Below are 21,379 nucleotides of genomic sequence, written 5' to 3'. Positions count from 1 at the left end.
TGCTGTCCCAACATTCCCAAAAAATGTAATCCTATGCCAAATCAAGCCTATAGAGTTATTTGCAACTGATCCAACATTACAACAGATATCAAATAGTTGATCCAGCCCAGGCATATCTATGGTCTACCCTTCTCATGCAGCGTCCTCTGCTTCGGGCTTCAGTCTTTTTCTTCATGCTGGCGCACCTTTCCAGGGACAACCCCAAGAATCAGTGTTTAGGGATGCGGGACAAAACTGCTTATCATATTAGCAGGACATTTCTGGCAAAAAGTAAGGGTCCCCTTCTTACAGTTCCCGGGTCAGCTTAAATGATTTCCTTGACCTCCATTAAAGGGTGCAGCTTCCACCACGGCATGGAATGCTTGAGAGGCCACGCACAAACATAAAAGAGCAGTTGGCGGGAGGAGCTTATGTGAGACACCCAATTACATAAACACGAATAGCAGCGGCATATTGAGTCTGTGTTTGACGAGACACTGCAGTAGCTCCGGCGGGAGCCTACGGCCAAGCAAAAATGGCTGGCTGTCACTGTACTCACCAGACCTCATCAGGAGAGACTGTGATTACCCATCTGTCCAGCCAGGCCAAGTCCATTTCGGCACAGATAATCCAGTCAGCACCCCTAGGCTGGAAGCTAGCAGCAGCCTCCTGTGATGGGACACCTTCAGTTCCGCTGTACCATCCGCCAGATAGAGATGCTGTCCCCAGCCAGCCCACCAACAACTGACCCAAGCTCTGGTATGCAGAGATGTTGCCAGATTATTTGGGGATACTCAGGCGCACAATGGGCTCAAGCAGGGGGAAATGTGTTATGACTTGGAAGGGCCCTTCACTCTAGCACAGCACTCGGGCTCCACGGTTTGGGTTAGCTGATTCCCAAGCCTTCAGCAACAAAGATCCGGGCAGCACCAGCTTTGAGCAGAGGAGGTCTGATTCTACTGATCTTTCCCACCCGAATCTGCTCTATGCTCATCCCGGGCCTTGCTCATCCCACGCCTGGCTCGCCCGAGCTCCCTGTGGCAGATGCAGTAATTTTGTCAGCTCCCTGAGGCACAAGCCCATCGTAGACTAAATCGAGACATCCTCCCAGCTGCTATAGAAAAGCAACTTCTTTTGTGACACGCACAAATAATTTGTGGCGTGATAGGCAGGATCGACCCACCCACGTGTCTTCCCCTCTCAGGACATTGCGCACGGTCTCCACTCACAAGATCACCACTGTGAAAGCAGTGAGTTAGTGTTAATTCTGGTGGGTCCCTTAGAATGTCTGCTGGTCCCCCGTTAATAAGCAAGGTTAGTTGCTTGCAAATTCTTCCATTTTAGCAGCTTGACTTGTCTAGTGAGCTTGCCATTTTGCTTCGTTTTTCCCTGGCATGTCTGACGTCCAGGCTCTGGATGTTATGGCCAGTCCGTTCCATCTGGAAAGGATGATTGTTTTCTTTCTTGAAGGACTTAATGTCCTCTTCCCATATTTTTTCCATCTTTGAAGGCTTTTCCTGTGCTCTGTTTTGGTGCACTGTATGCAAGAGTATGAACCAAGGATGCCTTCTTGGCATTTTCCAGGTTCTCTCTTGCTTTTTAACTCCTTTCACAAGCCCCAGGCACCTGTTTCTTCTCCAACTCTGACTCACTGATTGTCTTTTGCCCTGTGGGTTGCTGTGGCGGGAATATTGATCTGAGGTTCAGATTCTGCCTAGGGGCTTGGTTGGTAGCATTCCCTCGAACATAGTGCAGGCCTTGGGCTGAACTACTAACTCAATATTTAAGCAATCCTATGATAGGATGATTGTGCCGCATCCTTGATGGTTGCAAAGATTTGATATTGCATAATACCAGTCTTTTTGCACACTATAAAATGCAGATTCTTCCAGAACATGGTTATAGAATAATGATTTTTATTTTTTATTAAGGTCATAGGGACTAGGATTACTCCTCCCCAGGTTTAATTCTTAATGAACCCTCCTTTTCAGAATCTGTTGTTGCTTCCTTCTCCAGACTCTCAATTGGACTATCCCAAAGGCTGCTGTGATTTATTTCATACCTTGTGCATTTGGGTGCTGCCAGCATGTTGTGCTGGCTGCGGGTAGCTTTATTCTTGGAGGTTTTGTGACTTCTTTTATTTTGTGAGTATGATGTTTTTATTCTAATTTTGTCATGGCTGCTATTGCCAAAAGTGAGTAGGAATAGACAGGTTACTCTTTATCCCAGCCTTATGATTCTCTATCCAGGTCTGGCGAGAATCTAAATTTTAACCAGTGTTTTTCTCAAATGTTTTCATTAACTGTTTAAAAAGCTTGCAAAATATAAAGACCTACAAAAATAGGTCCGGTCATATGATCAAACTAAATTCTAGAAACTTGTTATGGATCAATCGTAGAACTAAAAGTAATGCACAAACACAATCAAAATGACAACAGTTGATATTATAGAGGAGAAATGTATTGTACAAAAACCTTTAAACTAATTGATTAATAAATGAAGTTCGAGGCAAAAGCAAACCTACAAGATTTCAAGAGATGCCCGATGTGAATCCAAGTAAGTGCTTATTGGATCCCAAATAGTGGAGGAAGCATACACCAGTTGGTTGGGGCTTTCTAACATTCTCCATGTCCATGTCTCCTTTGATAAATATCACAGAGACCCCGCACATACACAGATTTCCAAGTAGATTGATAGTTCCATTCAACAGTGATATGATCATTTATAAAGCGCCTGTATACAAGTGTTTCTGGGCGCGACAAGACAAGGGAGGGAAGACAGGGCGGACAAGACAAACGATCTTACTAGGCCATGTGCCATTCAGATAACAAATGCAACACTTTTTTGTGGCTTGAGTTTAGGAGGGATACTTTTCTTGCATATGTTTAGTGAAGTCTGAACAGGTTACCTTAAGACGAACAAAACTCTTATTTGATTTTCTTACTCTTGGACCTGTGCAAATCTGATGGTAAAATGTCTGTCTGACAATGTATGCATTACACCTTTTTAGCATCTCGATACCCAAAGCCTCCACTTTTCCCAGTTGAGAAGCAGACAACCTCATCTGAGACGATCAGTCGCTTTGGTATGACACTATTGCTTGGGTTTCAAAGCGATGGATGATGCAGATGATAAATAAAGCAGTTAATATTTGCTGATTGCTTGTTTTGCTAATTTGGCATGTTCTGGCTGAGGAATTGATTTTCTTTTTTAAATTAAGGATAATGTATATTGGACACACATCCTGAATAAACAAAATGTGCCTGGCAAGTTGTTGTGGTATACGGTTTGTGGTTATCTACTAAACTTTACTAAATGCTGTGTGGTTTTCTTTTGCGTGCATGCAGAGGGTATAACCATTAATTGATCTCTAAGTCCTGCAAAACCTTAAGATATTTTCAAAGGATGTACTAGAGATTGGTACTTTGAATTTGCTTTAAACCATTATTTTCTGCGGTTTGTTACTTGTAAGTCCATTTTGATTAACATGATTGATCTTTATCAAATTTAGTAGAGATAACGGGCATCGAAAAACCTTCAACATCCTGCCAGATCTGCAGGTCGAGTAACTTAGTTTATCTATTCCATTTAAGGAAAAAGCACTCGATCCATGAACTGGTTTGTATAATCTTTTTATTGAAACAAACTCGGTGAAACATGCAAAAACATTATAGGCACCCCTAAACCCAACCAATAATTGTTACCAGATCTGCCTGTCATAACATCTGTGTGAGCTGGCCTGTCGTGATTGTGACAAATCAACTTCCGGGGCACCAGTGGTCCAGGGATGAATATCTGTTTCTAAACCATCAATCAGCCTCAAACCTCTAGTACACCAGAAGGGATACAAACAGATGGTAAACGCAAGCAAATTATAAACCTCCTTGTCCAATTTTGGTAACGTGGACGGAACACAGGCTTATCTCTGCAAGGTCGTGGATCGTTGGTTAGTTGCAACACAGCGAAAATACAATTATTACCCAATGATAAAAGGGACTGCCAGCCAAGGTTGTATAAAAATATCTACTTTATTATTATTATTCAACAGAAAGTGCTAGTACACTACAAAATACAACCCACCCTGTAAAGAAATGCAGAAGACAGACTGTTTCAAGAAGGATTAGCGATGCACTCTGGATACTGACAGGAAGGTAGGTGGTAAAGTTATTAATCGCAATAGTTCATGGATACTTTGTTTCAGCAGAAAGGGGCAATGGGCAGTAAAATGTCACTAGGGACCTTTGGAGAAGGACCAGGGGGACAGAACCACAATATACCTTGGCCTTGTAGATGTCCTTGGTGCTCGACAGGGCTGAGTCGGTTTCAGGGTGCTTTGCAGCTTCTGCGACAGAGTTCAAGACGAGAGACATCTGTGGGTATGCGGTGCAGTCAGGAATCGTCTCAGTGCTGGTTTGGCGGGTCTGAAGCACTGGTCGAGGCGTCTATGACTGCGTGAGCGACTACGGTGTGACAATAGTCAGCGGTGCATTCGGTTGCAGCTTGAGGGGCTCGAGTGGCTTGAAAATATCCTTTAAGGCGGATGCTTGTCGATGCACTCCTCCTAGCTTCTTCACTGGGCTCGTCTTTTCCTTTTAAGGCGGACGGCCCAAAGCTGAGGAGAGTGTTGCAGGCACCAGCCTTGTCCTGGGTTTGGTTCGAGACTCTCTGGCACTCCCCACCTAGGAAGCTTGTTTTAGAGCCTAGAAGGGCATGCTGTGTGCTGGCTGGTTGCCGGTTCTGGAACTGCTAGAGGGCCTTCTGGATTCAGTATCTCACTCTGTTCCCTGGGAAATAATGTTCAGGGGAGGGATCTTGCTTCCCTCTTCGGAAATCCTGGCCTTCCTTCAATGGTAGAAGCTGTAAGCAAACTGTATCTTTAGCCAGACTCCAAATGAGGTCTTCTTGTTACTCCTTGCAAAGTCTTCAGATGATCTGCCAAAACAGGGGCTTGACTCTCTTTCAAAGCCAAATGGGCCCCAGTGATTGGTGTAGGCTAAGCCTACCTTAATGAACCAGTCCTCTGTCCCAACCAACAATCTCCTGTATGCGTGAGGTCATCATAACCAGAGGGCTTTGCAACAGAAAAGGTAAAGGGGTGAAAACATGTCATCCTGTCTTGTGTGGATCAAAGGGTCTCACTGTTTAATTGAGCTCTCTGTGGTTCCTGATGAAAGCAGCAGGTCTCCCTTGAAGGTGCGGCCAGACCAGACTTTCGGTCGCCGCCAAACCACATACTCCTACCTTCTGAATGGGGTCCCCCTTCGGGGATGACTACTGTAAACAGCTGTCCCAGACATGAACTTTCACTGCCCTTGATAGTAAGAGGTGGCAGCTGGCTTCAGGTTGACACAGATGCAGATCAAAGGTGTTAGCCCTGCGATCAGGCCTCTTGTGGGCATGCTTAAATGAACTCTCATCAGTTTGCATAGCTGGCACCAGCCTGGCCATAAATGGACGGGGCGGATCGATGGAGCCATTGTCATTTAATCAGGCTAGCCATAGCAGGAGGAAGGTTTTGCCCTCCCCCTTTTGAGATGCCTTGATGTACTCCTGGCTGTCACATTCCAACAAAATGTGACGGGGGCGTCTAGGCTGTGTCCACCCAGAGTACACAGGTCAATGTGTTTGTCGTTCAGTGAGCGTAGGAAAATGTGTGCAGATTTTCCAAGGTTGATCTACCACCTTTCAATTTAATATAACATTTCAAAAAGCCCAGGCGGTACATCCACCGTGCGGATGGTTGAATTCCTAAAAGTGATAGTGTGGTAACACTGAAGAACAACAAAAGAGAGGCCCGGCAATTTTGTTCTTGGACTATGTGCCTCTGTCCACACCAACATTAACTACATGTGCACAGCATTTCAAATTGGCTCTGCATTTCAAATCTGCTTAAGAATCACTTGAGTCTATCTTTACTTCGAAAAGTGACTAATCCATTGTTTGCATGCACGTCAACTGTTTGAAAACTCGCTACATACCTGATTTAATACAAAATATTCTGAAATAAGTCTGCTGCCAAATTAAGTTAATATAATTCCATACCCACTAAATAATTATGGAAGTTGTTGTGAATACCCTGGCTGCTAGCAGTCGCATCGTTTCATCATGCACTTGCTTCATTTGAACACTACACTTACAGCATTTCTTCAAACACTTGCTGCAATGAAGAAATCTACCACTACATAATTATAACATTATAAAATGCTCCAAAATAACTGCCACACAAGAACCCCACATGCTAGATCAATGCCACCACTTACCACACCCCACCACACGTGTTGTATTTCCACCTCCTTGTCTATTCCCAATGTTAGGCATCTTTCTAATAGTTGGGTTGTTCACCGGGACCCAGCTGTCCATGTATGAAGGAATTCCTGCCGTCAAACATTGTCTGGTGTAGCGCAATAGCCACTGCTGGAGAACCAATCGTTGAGGCCACATCGCCTGCATGCTGCAAGGACACAAGTCCAGTTCATTTATTTAAACCCGCCATCACTTTTCCTGTTCTATACGCTACTAGTGCATCCTGGAACATGTAGTTTTTGTTCAATTTATGTGCACAGCGTGGATTAACACAGCTGATAGTAATTAGCTAAATAAAGGCTCAGACCTGGAAACCTGGTGTCTGGTTTATAGGGAGCAATCTAACCATCTTAAATGCTGGGATATCCTGCTGCATTATGCCATTTGAGGGACATTACAGACTGCCAGTGTGAGGCCTTTCTTTTCTTTTTTTTGTAATCTTTATTTGAGAATGACAAGTGCAGAACAGGTGCAGAACATAAGTAAAGGACATATTTTTTCAAACATTGGGGGACTGAAACACAACATCATTCAAAAGCCTGCTGCATAATGTTCGTCTGGGTAGAATATGTCTATAGTTACAGCAGTAACACAAGTGTTCAAACCGAAGGTGCTATGTCTTGGCCTTCCTCCGAATAGAATGAGTCATTATCTGACGAATCTGGGGTCGTTTTTAGGTATCTCCTCAGGGGGACCCATATGTCTTTTGGTCTGCAGGTGGCCATGACACTTTTGACATATGCTTCCTCGGTCTCCTGAACATATATTAAGTCTTTCAACCACACCTGTCAGGTGGGGAGAGCCCTGGCGTTCCAGGCCCGCAGAATGTTCCTTTTGGCATCGCAAAGAGACGTTATGTTTTGATTGAGACCTTCCCTATATCGCCAAGATCGCCAAGTAAGTATTTCAGTGGGGTAGTGGGGATATGGAGACCGATGATATCGCTCACAGTTTCGGCTACCGCTCTCCAGAACTGTTTGATCGGGGGGCAGTCCCAATACATATGAAATTAGCTCACTGCTTGGGCCTGGCATTTGGGGCAAATTGGCTTTAGTGAGGGATCGAATTTGGCAATTTCACTCTGGGTTATGTGCAAGTGGTTCAATATCTTAAAATGGATCAATCTAAAGTTGGCAAATATAGAAACTGTTTTAGTGTATTGGGAATATTTTGTCCATTGGTCATCTTCTATGGGAGCCCCCAGGTCCGTTTCCCATCTAGCATTTCATTGTGTTTTTTGAGGGGGTATGGCGTTGGGTTGCCTTTATATAGGGTGGAGATTCCTCCCACAAAGCCCGCTGGTATCATGATCTCAGTTAAGAATTGGTGGGTAGGTGGAGCTTCTGGAAAAGAGGGCCATTTCTTACTACATGCCGACTTCAGCCTGTGGTATTGTAATGTCGTGACCAGCCCAGCTCCCACCTTTGCATGGACATCTCCCAGAGTGTGAAGCCTTTCACCCTGGAGCACAGCAGGAATTTGCTTTTATTGGGACCATCTGGTGTTGTGCAGCCAGAGTTGCATGCGCTGGCTGAGTAGTGCATAATGTCCTATATTTTCCATGGCATTCTGAGACCAGTACACTTAATTTCCCCATTTTAAATGGAACACTTAACCCCACAATGCATGATCAAAAACAGCACTGAATGTTGTGTTCAGAACATGGGTTTCAAAAACTTGGGAGCTCTTTTAAGCCAGTGCTGTAACTGCTAGTACATGCTGCTGCCTTTGCAGACTGGAGTTTGAGTTGTTCTGATGCAATGTATTCCAACCAAATGCAGGCTTCAGAATTGTAGCGGCGCCCTCCTGTGGCTACATAACAAAAGCCACGTCTTCTAAGGGAGGGCAGTCCACAGGCAAACTTGTGGGCACTACTGTTATTCCACCTGCCCCTGTCCTTCACACCCCACCTGCTGCTTGACTCCCACTTTGCATTATCTTTGCCTGCAAATCATTACCAGATACCTCTCTGGTAGGTAGATTTATTGGCTCTGCAAGAAGCTATTCAGTGCCCATTAACTTCAGAACATCACGGTTGGGGCACTTGCCCTCAATGTCGAGTATGATGTAAATGTTACTCAAACCACCAAAAAAGTACTCGACAATGCTAGTAGTTGAGTAGATTTGTCTACGTCTGGATAAACTATTTAGATTCTTATTTGATTTAACAGAGTTTTTAAAGGTTGAAGTGTAAACATTTGATAATTTCTCTGTTGATCAGCTCCCCTTTAATGCATCAATGCTTCTTATGTCACACATTCACCTGCCCTATTTTCAACACAGTTTTCTTTATTTGATTATGATTCTCTCCCCCATCCCATCATATTGTTTGGTTTAAATGGTGCACCATTGTTTTAAAATGATAGTAATGTATGTAAGCCGTGTCTTGGTAAATCTTACCTTCTAACAACCCGGGTGCAGATCACCTTTATGAAACTTTCTTCTGTCAACCTGGGACGATGATTTATCAGCACCACACAATACTGTTCTCGTTTGGTAACGTTGATGGCCTAACTGTGTCACTATTCTCATACAAAAGGCATTCCCTCACTCGTCTGTCTATGCGCGGCTACCAATAATCACTCCTAATAAGTTGCTTCATTTTAGATTTCCTTATGCCTCTCCTGACCCAACTCATTTATGCAATCCATTACTTCAATGGGCATAACTCTTCTCGCTTGTCCTTCCAATTTCTCCCCTTGAATGTAATGCATACCTGATGGGCCACCATTTTACACAACCCATGTTCTCCATAGCTTGTTTATTAGCATCATGGGGTGCTTGGCCTCCATCGCTTTGCACAAAAGGGAATATCCCAGCATGACTTCTCTGGGTTACAATACTCTGTCAATGGCTAACGTCTGCCCCCTGTCATCTGAGTTGTCCTCTCCCACATTTGTGATCAATATTGACTGGCAATCTGTAGACCTGTTTTTCACCCCGTGTGCCCCCATTCAAAAGTGTGTTCTTGGCAGCTTGTGACCCATTTTTTGATTTGTGTGTGCAGTTTTGAGGACGGTGTGTTACAACCCTTTCGTCTTTAAAATGTCCTCATCTAACCCTTCCAGCTCTACTAGTTTTCCAATGCCCCACCTTGTTTTTCAGAAATTACTTAAGAGGCTCTTTCATTAGTACTGATTCTCTCACCCATCTGTCGGATATCTATTATAAACTTTCCTATTATTTAGTGATCTCATCTTTAAAATATTCAAATTGAGGATTCATCATAGCAGAATATGTATCCTCAATTCCCTAAAACAATGGATTAGATATGGTTTTGTAAGTGGACTTTCCTGAGTTGCCAAGGTTTTCATCATTTTGGAGAACCACACTAATTTAAGTTGAAGTACTGTGGCAAGCAAAATTACTTAATATGTGTTTTGAGGAGGAGGTGGAAGTGACAGAACCAGGTTTTTAAAGGTAGAGCACAATGCAGACCAATTTTGAGTTGGAGCAAAAATTAGTAAGCATGTTGATGCTGTAAGTGCTATAAATACAAAACTATATTCTCATTGACACTACCATGGTTAATGTAAAATTCCAATCTTGTGATTGGGGTCACTGCTATGCTAACACCAGCCCATGAAGACTTGGTCTATTTGAATCATCCATATTTTTCAAAAGTGCTCTGCTCTAGCACCTTGAAGCGTCTCATGTGCTAGATGGAATAACCAATAATGATCGGAAACCCAAATAACCGGACAGACTCAAAGAATATGGCAAAGTATTACTTTATTATAAACATGAAATAAAGTAGGGCAAACTGGCAGACATCGGACTAATGCTTGCACAATCCCAACCTGTTTATACCAGGGTTTTATACTATGTACCTATACTATATGTAAATATTAGTAACACCATTGGCTGCCTCCTATCTATTAGACATGCCTTAGACAACCTCTAAATATGTATAATACGGATTATAGCAGAATACCAACAGCGGGTTAGCCTATGCAACATGGTATAGCATGTTGCCACATAGACCCTCTGATTGGTTGGCATGTCTTCCTAACCTTGTGTTGGGTACAATTTCACATACTGCTATTTTACCTCTATATTTGTGGACCCCCCAGCTTTTAGCTTTTGTTTCATTCTCCTGCCCTGACTTTCTGTCAGTGGAGCACACCCTCCAGCTGCACTCCACTGGGCTTTCGCTCATCGTTATAGGGAAACAGACTCATCCTTCTGACAGTCGGTAATGGGAAACTTTGTTTCCCTCAATCTTATAACTTTATTGACACTTTTGACAACTGTATTTCAGTATGCAAAGTACATTATTGTACCGTGCACTGGGGTCCTTGCATTTTTGACCCAGAGACATCCCTTAAGGATTTATTGGTAAATGGACAATGTGCCTAGGCGTAGACTGGTGACAACAGAAGCTTTTTCATGTATTTTGATTAACTTTTACTGAGCCTTAACGCGTTTGGCTCATGACTGTTTGAAGTGTCTGTCATGGCCGTGCCGCAAGGTCTTTTGTCTTCTCTTGTGGCCATTTTGTACTTTGGCCTCCCTCCTGCTCTTTGTGACCAGGGGAGTCCTTATTTGGCCATGCATTCACCCGCGAAAGCCAGTGCTTTTCACGGGCTAATGCATGTCATGTGTGTGGGTACCCTGGACTTTTAGAATATGAGGCGGTTTCCTGAGTGTAAACCATCCATAGGTCTGAATCGACCTTTACACGGAGGCAAGTATCCAGAGGAGCAAAGTGGATCCAAGGACTATCCAGAACCACGCAGAGAAGGTTTGGCACCATAAGTCTGCTGTTGTCCCAGTAGAGTCCTGCTTTGCGCTCAATCTCCGAAGGCCTGCAAAGGTGCTTCAACTCCTTGGAGTGGTGGCACCAATCACTCTCAACACCTCCTTAGTGCCCTGCAAACGAGCCTTCTCGGAAGTGTCTGTGGGCCCTCCAGTGCACTGACCAGCTTGCACCTTGGCACCCGTGCTGAAGCATTGCTACATCGAGTTTCGGCTCAAGCTTTGGGGGAACCCTAGTTCGCACTCGAAAGCCTCTTCTTGCCAAATCTCGTCTTCCCTACTGCTTTGAGCTGCAAGAGAGAAGCGTGCGTCAGTCCGCGAGACTTGTGCGCCCCTGTGCGACAATGGCGGTCGATGCTGGTGACTTTGTGACCAGGGGAGTCCTTATTTGGCCTCTTCTTGCCAAATCTCGTCTTCCCTACTGCTTTGAGCTGCAAGAGAGAAGCGTGCGTCAGTCCGCGAGACTTTTGTGCCCCTGTGCGACAGTGGCAGTTGATGCTGGTGACTTTCCTGCCTTTCTTCAAGTATCCTGAGACCAGATGAATGTTGTATCCTGCATATGTATGAATGATGTCTGAGTCTGTGTAAGAGCTGTGATGGAATGCTAGTGGAGCTTGGAGTGTTGGGGCACCTGGGGATTCCAAAGGAGACGGTTAAGGACTTGGAGCTGGGCAGGGAACCAGGGAAGAAGCTACTAATGATCTCTCTCTCCTAACTTCTATACTGAACCTGTAACTAAGACAATAAAGCGTACTTCCTATTTTCTACATACCTGAGTCAGCCTGGTTCCTGCTCCTTGTTATTACTGGCTCAGGGTAGATCCTGCAGGAGGCAGGATCAGGATACATCATTTGGCGACGAGGATGGGATTTAAAGAAGCGAACATTGGAGTGAAGGTTGGAGGGAGAGAGATGCCCAATTTACCTGCGCCAAACAGCTCTGAAGTCGGTGAGCTGTTGGAAATAAATGTGGAGTTGGCGCTGTCTATGGAGGTGACTGACTATTTCATTGGAGGCACCAGTCAGGCTAGAGGAAAAGCCTGTGGTCAGTGATAAAGCAGCTGGAGGAGTATTGGGCCTTTGCTGGAAGGAGGCCGTGTGGCAGGGAGAAGGTGCCACCAGTAAGCAGCTGTCATCTTTTGGAGCCTGAGCGCCGTTGCGCTTTTGCTGGAGAAAGGGTCTGTGGAACTTCAAGTCCGGAGCAAAAGAGTTTCTGCTGAGAAAAAAAAAAAAAAAAAAAAAGAAAAGTGTTGTGGTACACATTTTCGTAAGTCCTGGAGGGTCGTATGGGGTCCTGGGTGGCGCGCGCCCAGTTGAACCCCTGCGTTCCAGCTCTGCCGTTGAGCTGGAACGCATGCAGGCAGCCCCTCACCATTATTTCCTCGGAGCTCAGGAGCCTGCAGAGGAATACAGAGGAAAGGACGTCTGTGCGTGTACAAACGTGATGACGTTTGCGGAAATTCAAGAGCATTATTTCATAATGGAACTACGGAATGTTGGAGTGAATAAATTACACCGGCAGCTGCAGATTAATCTTTGACGGAAGAGAGGTGAAATGAAACATGAAGCCGTGAAGTATCGGTTGAAAATGGGAATTTGGAACACGCAGCTGAATTAAATCAAACAAACATGGTTGAACAGAGTAATTTCGATACGGGGAGTGCACAGCTGTTTTTTAAGGCATCTCCGTTTTGGAGTTTGAAGTTTCAGTGGACAGTGCATGAAGACAGATGGCACTTTGATTTACGGACCACGATGCCAGTATTCAGGTTAAAGTTATCTTGGCAGATGTAATGTAATACATTTTTGCGAACTCGAAATGGTTTTAAATTGAAGTTGCAGCACATTCAGTGCACACAATGACAAGATGCAGGTTATACGTTTATTTTTCGGAAGACGTCATTTATATATATGCACTAGTAATAATGTAAAGTTGTGTTTATTGTTGCATATATGGGCAGGCAGAAGTTGCATGTGTGCACAGTGGATTTGGGGGCGCTGTTTTTTTTTTTGGAGATGTTTTAATTTGCTTTATTTTTAAACGAACTGCACATCATTTCTGGAGGAACTTTGAAGTATAGAATGGAAGTAGAATTGACGTATGGCACAATAATATGGAAGAATTATGCATAAATGCTTGATTTTTTTGTAAGCATTGGGGGAAGCATTGAGCATGTTTATGCTTAATGTGATGTGCATTTTGGGGAAATGCAATTTGTGGGGAAACAAGAATTGAAGTTTAGCATTAAGAATTTTAAAGAATATGCAGAAATGCTTGATTTTTGTTAGAAATTGCACATGATATGGTTTTTTGGGCGAATCTTTGATCTTTCGTATGCATTATGTAATTTGCATTTTGGGGAAATGCAAATTTTGGAAAAGCACAATTTTTGGGAATTGCAGATTTGGAAATTCTAATTGTCTGATCTGCGTTTGCATGTGTTGAAGTTCTGTACGATTGTGGATTAAGTCTGCGTATGTGAGCGCAAGCTTATGGGGTGTGTGACACAAGAGTGCGCACAGGAGGTAGCAGGTTCTGCAGTTGTAGTGCATTTTGTGCTAGTACATGTGTGAGAGGTAGCACGTGTGTTTTGTAGTGGTGTGTGTACAGGGTGTTGTACGGTTGTAGATGTTGACGTGTGGGAGAGTACACGTTTATATGCGGAGTATGTTGCGCAAAATAGGAATATATAAATGGGAGTTGCATGCATGCAAATGGGGTTTAGGCTTATACACCCTGGCCAGGTGTATTGGCAGTAGTATAAAACCTTCAGGAGGAACCCCAAAGTTTTGTTTTGAGGAGTTTGGACACAGAAGGGTGTTCCAATGTAGTTGACCTTAGGGCATGGGCCCTCTTCGGAGTTGTTTTGTGGAGTTACAACGCAGTTGTGCGTTTGGAAAAGGAAGTGAAAGGAGAATTTTTTTTTCTCAGATAGTGTATGTTTACATTATAGGGGCTACACTAGTTGTCTGCGTTGTAGGTAACCGCACGGCAACATACTTCCTTTAGTTGAGTTTAGGGTTTTCCCTAGTTAGTTCTGTGATGCCAGGCGGTGCACTTGGGAGGAGGATTTTGTTGTTTTAGCACGCCAGTTTGCAAGTGGTATGGAATAGGAGTGGAGGGCACACAGTATTAGGCCAGTGTTTAGTATATAAGTTGTGGATTGTACACTGGTTTGGGTTACTGGATTAATTTCAGTTTTTATTACACTTTTCAAAATATTTTTAGAAATTCCAGGTCACACCATTTGATTTTTCATCCCAGTGGTGTGCCGGAGCTTTTGGGTTGCAAAATTTTGAAATTGCACTACACTACTGTTCTTTTTTCTGGTAGTGTTAAAATTTTTACATCTGAATTTTGGGTTTTGCAAAGGTGAATGTGCAATGCACTACTAATTTTGTCATTTGGTAGTAAGTGCATGTTAACATTTTTTCATAGCTTTTGCTATGCAATTTTTAAGCCACAATTCCTTCCTTTTGTGGTTGTGTTTTCTGTGATCTTGTGTTGTATGTCTCTTTCCTAGGTTTTTCATTCCTTTTTCATGTTTTCTTTAGGAGAGGAGGATGAGGCATGTTGTTGGGATATTTGTTAGAGTGCAATGGGATCTTTGTTGGCATGTTTAGGACTATTGTGATGGCCCTGTGTAAGTTTGCAACATTCGTGGCTACACAGTTTTGGCGAGGTAGTTAGCCTATTTTTGGGGCGTTCTGTATTGTGCTCAGGTGTGGCAGACCTGAGGCCAAGAGTGGCAGTCTTGGCGGAAGGTGTTTAGTTTAGGAGGGTCGATGTCTGTAGTTTTGTTTTTGTTTGTCCTAGTGGCAAGGTAGTGCTTGGTGGTGGCGGCACTGAGACCCTGGTGTGGCAGGCCAGGGTGGAAGGAGTACTAGAAATGTTATGGTTGTTGGTCCTAGCATGGTTGTGAGTTGTGTGTTTTCTTTTGATTGAAAAGGAGGGGGATGTGTTGTATCCTGCATATGTATGAATGATGTCTGAGTCTGTGTAAGAGCTGTGATGGAATGCTAGTGGAGCTTGGAGTGTTGGGGCACCTGGGGATTCCAAAGGAGACGGTTAAGGACTTGGAGCTGGGCAGGGAACCAGGGAAGAAGCTACTAATGATCTCTCTCTCCTAACTTCTATACTGAACCTGTAACTAAGACAATAAAGCGTACTTCCTATTTTCTACATACCTGAGTCAGCCTGGTTCCTGCTCCTTGTTATTACTGGCTCAGGGTAGATCCTGCAGGAGGCAGGATCAGGATACATCAATGAATCAGTGCTTTCTTTGTCCTGCATGCGTGGCAAGAGGTCCTACTCTAGGTGTAAACTGGACCTGCACCTGCAGTGTCTGTGCACCTTGGAGCTTAACCAAGGAGGGGATTCATACTCCAGGCTACCATATTCAAACCTGCCAAGTTTGAACCCGGAGTGAGCTAAGGGTGGTGAGTACTCATACCACTTAACGGTGGCCCCTAGTTCCTCCATCCTTTTTGTACACACAAAGGATCTCTTGTTGTCCTTGCTTTGGCTTGGGTGGCTCTTGCTTCCTAAAGTCATCCGAAAGTTGGTGACAGCTTTGTTCTCCGGAGCAGATCCTCCTCTGACTATCGGAACTGAATTTTCCACACTACAGTGTCCTCTTCTAACTTTCCTTCCCATTGTAGTTTGTCCTTGGTACTCTTTACGTATCGACAAGCACTTTTGCACACAGACATAACAGTGAGCACAAGGCTCCAATCTTCGTAGGGCTGGACTTAGGGATATCCATTTTTGGAGTTGGCCATTGTGATAAAGTTTGTTTGCTTTCCCTCCTCACAGGTTTTGAAGGTATTCCGCACTTTACCGCTTTGACTGAAAAGTGACTGTACATATATTTTACATAGTGTGTGTTTAAGTAATAATAATAATAATAATAATTTGCTTTTATATAGCGCTACCAACCCTCAGGCATCCAAGTGCTACTTATTATTAGCCACGGTGTGTGGTACTCATTTATCGACCTTGGAAGGAAAAATGACTGAGTTTGACCCTGCGTTGGCAAGCTCTGCTTGAATGTCAAAGCAAGCGCTCTACTCAATGTGCTTTCTGACCAGCTGCAGTATTACTTTCAAGTAGTAGTATAACTGTGTTTGCCAGTGTCCACTTGTTTTTTCTGGGCCAAATAAACTGTAGAGTTTTGATATACTACTGTCTAAGCGTAATTCTTGTCATCCTACTGTGTATGCTAATCCAGGACCTCTGATCACCCCCATTACTCCTGAGACTTAGCCTTGGCTGCTCTCCAAGTTATCTTGAATTGTCCTGGCTAACTTCACAGAAGTGTTCCATGTTTAACAAACCAGGATGGCCTCCTAAACATCTGTTCATCAGAGCAGTGTTTACACATCCATTCGAACAATTTGGTGCACATTGGTGGGATAAGAACTAAAGTACATGGGTGTTAAACACTGGTGTGGTAATGGATTACATTTACACAGTGACTTGTGTTACCCAGTAGTTGTACACCACTTAACCCAATTTATACAATGGAATCAGTCACTGCTATTCCTTTGAGTGCTTCTAAATCAAAAACATTAAGAAGGCTGTGTGCAGAAAGAGGCATCACTGCCTCTGGCGCAAATGCTGAGCTAATCCAAAAGATGATTGATTGGCAGGAAAGTAGAATTGTACCTCTTATGATAGTGCAGAAGGTGTTGGGGCTGCTCCCAGTAACAGTCATGATGTGCCTGTTGCTGCCATCATAGAGAGAGAGGATGAGGATGATGACTCCCAATCCCATGTGTCCTCTATTTCCTCTGAAACTGATGCTGTGTTAGATATCAAGAGACAAAAACAGCTTGGGCTGAGAGAAAATGAATTTGAGTTCAACATGGCTAAGCTGGAAATGGAAACCTTGGAAAAACAAAAAGAGAGGGAACATCAATTGGAACTAGGCAATAATTAAGCTGCCAACAGCTCCTCCAAGGGATCTGGAAATGGTTCTGGTTCCTCCTCACATCCTAGATTTCCTAAAGATCTGCTCAGTGTGTATGATGAGAAAAATTACATCATGGACTGGCTGACTGCGTTTGAATATGCTTGTGAAGTGCAAGAAGTAGTGGATGCTGATACGATTGCATGGTTGCTCAATAGACAGCCCCACTCTGGCTGCAGTGCCATTGTGGAAATGTCAAAGACTGAGAGAAAGGACTTTGCAAAATTGAAGAAGGGCCTGATCTTAAAGTTTGGGAAGACTCCTGCCCAATACTTGAAAATATTCAGGGAGTACAAGAAAAGAGAAGGTGGTACTTGGGTCACATATGTAACAGAATCTTTGAACAACTTGATTGGTTAGGTGGATGGTTATAATGTTAACACTTTTGAAGGCATGATCCATTTGCTCATGTTGGAACATGGTTTTGCCTCATGTTCCCCTGACCTTAAGCAGCATCCGGCAAACTCCAAGGAGATCGATCCTAAGAAGTTGGCCTCTTCAGCAGATCGATGGGTATCCCTCAGGGTGTCCCATAAGAACAAGCCTGCTTCTGGGAAGCAGGAAGAGGGGATGAAGGAGAAAGAGGGTGGGGTCATCTGAAAACCTTCATCCCAACAGGGCCATAAAAGGTTTAAAAAGGGTAAGTCACATGACCATGTACAGGGTAGTGGGACTAATCGTCCCAGGCACAACTATGGTAATGCTAAGCCTCCCTATATCGCAAGACCCAGTGGATCTTGTGTGACTTGTGGAGCAAATGACCACGTGAAGGGGGCCCTAGATGTAAGGTCAAAACCTTGGGGGTCCACTATGTGAATCTGGCCTTCTACCATGAGGAGGCAGACATAGTCGCAGGGACATCCTTCTATTCTGACTCCTTCCCCAGTGGGATAGGATCAGAAGTAGTTTTAGTTTACGTGGGATGCTGGGAACGTGCTGAGGCACATGCCTCTATTCCTGACAATAGCAAGCATTACTTCAAGGATAGTGTCATGGTAGATGGTGTAGATACCTCTGCCATCAGGGACACAGGGACCAGCAGAACTGTAGTGGATTCCACTTTGGTAAACCCAGTGGAGCTAGCAAGAGCCCTTCTGGTGCCCACTAAGTTGGCTGACGGCTCCCTTCTCAAGTTCCCAGTTATGCCTGTAACTGTAGCTGTGAATGGTAGAGTAGTAAGGATATTGATAATGATATTGAAATTGATATTTTATTTCTATCGCGTTCGTACACAAGTGTTTGAGAGCGCGACAAGGCAAGGGAGGGGAACAGGGGAGAACAAAAACAGTGATTTTACGTGACATTGAGAACGCACAAGTGCATGGGAGAGGGGGAGGGGAAAAGTGCATGGAAGGGGGGGAAGTGGAAAGTGCGAAGCAGAGGAGAAACAGATAAATAATAAATAAATAATAAAGGCAACAAACAGTTTTAGTGCAGCCAGCAATTTGCAAGCGCTAGGTTTAAGGCAGCAGACAGGGTAGGTCTGATAAGTGCAGGAAAAAAAAGGGGGGCTGTATGGGTACAGATACAGACCACAGTGCAAGGGGTGGCCTGGAGGCAGTGCAGGAGGGTGAGCAGGTACCTGGGCCCGGAGGACAGAGGGTGGCCAGGCGCACGGTGCCAAGAGAGAACAGCTCAGCAGCGGAGAGGGGGAGCGAAGGCAGAAGAAAATGTGGAAGGCCTTGAGGTGCTTCCGGAACCAGAGATGGTGCTCCTCTGGTTTTAGAGTGGCAGGGAGGCTGTTCAAGCGGGAGGTCCCAGCCGAAGACAGAGATCTACCCCCAGCTCGACTGACCCTGAGGGAGTTGGAGGTAGAGGAGCGAAGAGCTCGAGAGGGGAGGTATTTGTGGATGGATAGCTGAAGGTATTTTGGACCCAGGCCCCAGAAAGCCGTGTGGACAATGCAGAGGGTTTTGAATGTAATCCTTGCATCCACTGGGAGCCAATGGTGAGATTTCAGAGCTGGAGAGATACGATCCGAGGGCTTGAGGCCAAGGACAAGTCTTGCAGTCCTGTTCTGGATTAGTTGCAGAGGGCGGAGAGTAGAGGCAGGTAGATGTAGAAAGAGGCTGTTACAATAGTCCAAGCTAGAGAGAACCAGAGCTTGGGACACCATGAGCTTCTGGGGGAAGGAGAGGAAAGACAGAGTACCTCTGAGGAGGTGCAGTCGGAAATTTTGATTTTTTTAGAGACCTCAGAGATGTGGGCGGAGAAGGAAATGGTGGAGTCAAAGATGACACTGAGGTTCTTAGCCTCGCAGGTGGGGGTAGGAGGAGGGCCAAGGGAGGCCGGCCAGAGAGTGAGGGGAAAGGATGGTGAAGGTGTGCCGACGTGGAGGATCTCCGTCTTGCTGGCATTCAGACAAAGATCATTGGCGGAAAACCAATCTTGAATGGCAGTTAGGCAATCCGAGATGAGAGAGGGAGAGGAGGTGGCAGAGGGCAGCCTCAAAATGGGTTGAGTGCCATCAGCGTAGCACTGGAAATTTGAGCAGAAAGTGGCAATGCAGTGGGCGAGAGTGGCCAGGTATTGGTTGAAAAGCCAAGGCGAGAGGTTAGACCCCTGGGGAACACCACAGGTATAGAGGAAGATAAATTAAAGGAAGGACCCAAGTTGGACCTGGGAGGGCCGATCTGAGAGGAAAGAGGTCAGCCAGGCCAGAAGCTGATCAGTGAGACCCAGGTTTTCACAGAGACGGTTGAGCAGGATGGTATGTTTGACCGTGTCGAAGGCAGAAGAGAGATTGAGGAGGATGAGGACAGAGGGAATGTTAGAGTCAAGGTTGGAGAGCAGATCTTCACAGATGTTCAGGAGAGCAGTTTCCCTGCTTCTGGCAGCTCTGAAACCAGACTGGTGGTCATGGAGACAGCCAACAGAATTAGAATGAATGTTAAGCTGAGGGATGGCCAACTTTTCCAGGAGTTTGCCAAGAAAGGGAGTAATGGAAATTGTGCGATAGTTAGCTGGACAAGAAGGATCAGCTGCGGGTTTCTTGAGAAGAGGATGCACAAAGGAGTGCTTCAGAGGGGAGGGTAAGGATCCCGAGGCAAAGGAGTGGTTGCAAAAATCAGCAAGGGCTGCAGCAAGGGTGTCAATGTGGTCCTTGATGGTTTTAGAGGAACACGGATTAACCTGTTTTGACAAGGCTTTCATAGATCGGACTTGTCTAGTGACCTTGTCAGGGGAGAAAAGAGGAAAGGACGAGAAGGATGGTGGGGGGGTGGCTAAAGGAGGATCAGCAAGCACCGATGGGAAGGGCAGAGGAGGGGTGTGGGTGAAGAGGGTGGACAGGATGTCCTGGGTTTTTTAAATGAACTGAGAGTCAAGGGCATTGCAAAGAGCCTGGGAGGCAACAGGCGGGGTAAAGCCTGCAGCAGGGTTGGCCAGCTCCTTGCAGATATTAAAGAGTTCGGCCGAGTTGTTAGATGCCGCAGAGACACGAGCTTGAATGTGGACTCTCTTCTTGGTGAGGACAGAGAGTCGGTATTGCCTTTGTAGCAGGCGACAGGCCAGTTTATCAGAGGATGAACAGGAAGTCCTCTATTTCCTCTCAGCCGCCCTACACTTACGTTTAAGTGTAGCTAGGTCAGAGTAATACCAGGAATTGCACTTGACTTTGGACTTCAAACGGATCCTCATGAAAGGGGCAAGAGCATCAAGCGTATCAGAAATTGAAGAGTAGAGCAGGGACAGGGCTCTGTCATGGTGTGAGACAGCCAAAGTGGAAGTGGGGGAAGTGGTGGCAAAAGCCTCAACTGACATACGCTTCATGGGCCAGATATCCGAGAAGGTAGGTGGCAGTGTTGGGGTAGGCTTGGCTTGGGGGGGAAGAGCGGGAGAGATGAGAGGAGAGGAGGGAGTGATCGCTCCAGGAGAGATGAGTCAGAGGGATGGAGAGGGGTAGGTCAGAGGAGATCAAGACATCGAGTATGTGCCCTGCAGAGTGAGTCGGGCCAGAGGGGAGGATGGACAGGGAGAGGGAGTCGCAGAGGTCAGGGAAGAGTACAGAGGAGGAGCAAGGAGAGTCTAAATGCATATTGAGGTCACTGAGGAGGAGGAGTTGAGTGGTAGAGGCCAGGAGGGAGGAGGAGAGGTCTGCTCACTCAGAGAGAAATGAGGTGATTTGACCAGGAGGCCGGTAGATGGTAACCACAGTAAGAGAATGGGTAGACGAGAGAGAACGCCTACAGACAAGGCATTCAAAAAGGAGTAGGTCTGAGTGGGAATGACAGAGGCAGGAATCCACTCAGCAAAGATCAGGGCTACCCCCCACCGGACCGGGAGGATCTGGGTGCTGAGAGGATCTTGTATCCATCAGGGAGGAGCGTGTCAAATCTCGTGACAGAGCTGGCCATGAACCATGTCTCA

At 45.2% G+C, this 21,379-nt stretch overlaps 1 protein-coding gene across 2 annotated transcripts in view; it reads left to right on the top strand.

Moving 5' to 3' along the window:
• The window catches only part of TMEM65 (transmembrane protein 65), a 420,478-nt gene that overhangs the window by 85,634 nt on the left and 313,465 nt on the right, over positions 1-21,379 (top strand). Inside the window, exon 2 of one of the 2 annotated variants that reach the window (XM_069621591.1) lies at positions 2,990-3,064. The exons of the other annotated variant lie outside the window; for it this stretch is intronic. Coding sequence (XP_069477692.1) covers positions 2,990-3,064 — 75 coding nt within the window. The remainder of the gene's footprint in view (positions 1-2,989; positions 3,065-21,379) is intronic. 2 annotated transcript variants of the gene reach the window in all.

Source organism: Ambystoma mexicanum, chromosome 5q, assembly GCF_040938575.1.
Source record: "Ambystoma mexicanum isolate Mex_15411 chromosome 5q, UKY_AmexF1_1, whole genome shotgun sequence".
Lineage (NCBI taxonomy): Eukaryota > Metazoa > Chordata > Amphibia > Caudata > Ambystomatidae > Ambystoma > Ambystoma mexicanum.
The sequence above is the reverse complement of the archived record's forward strand: the minus strand, read 5'-3'. Positions and strand labels throughout refer to the sequence as shown.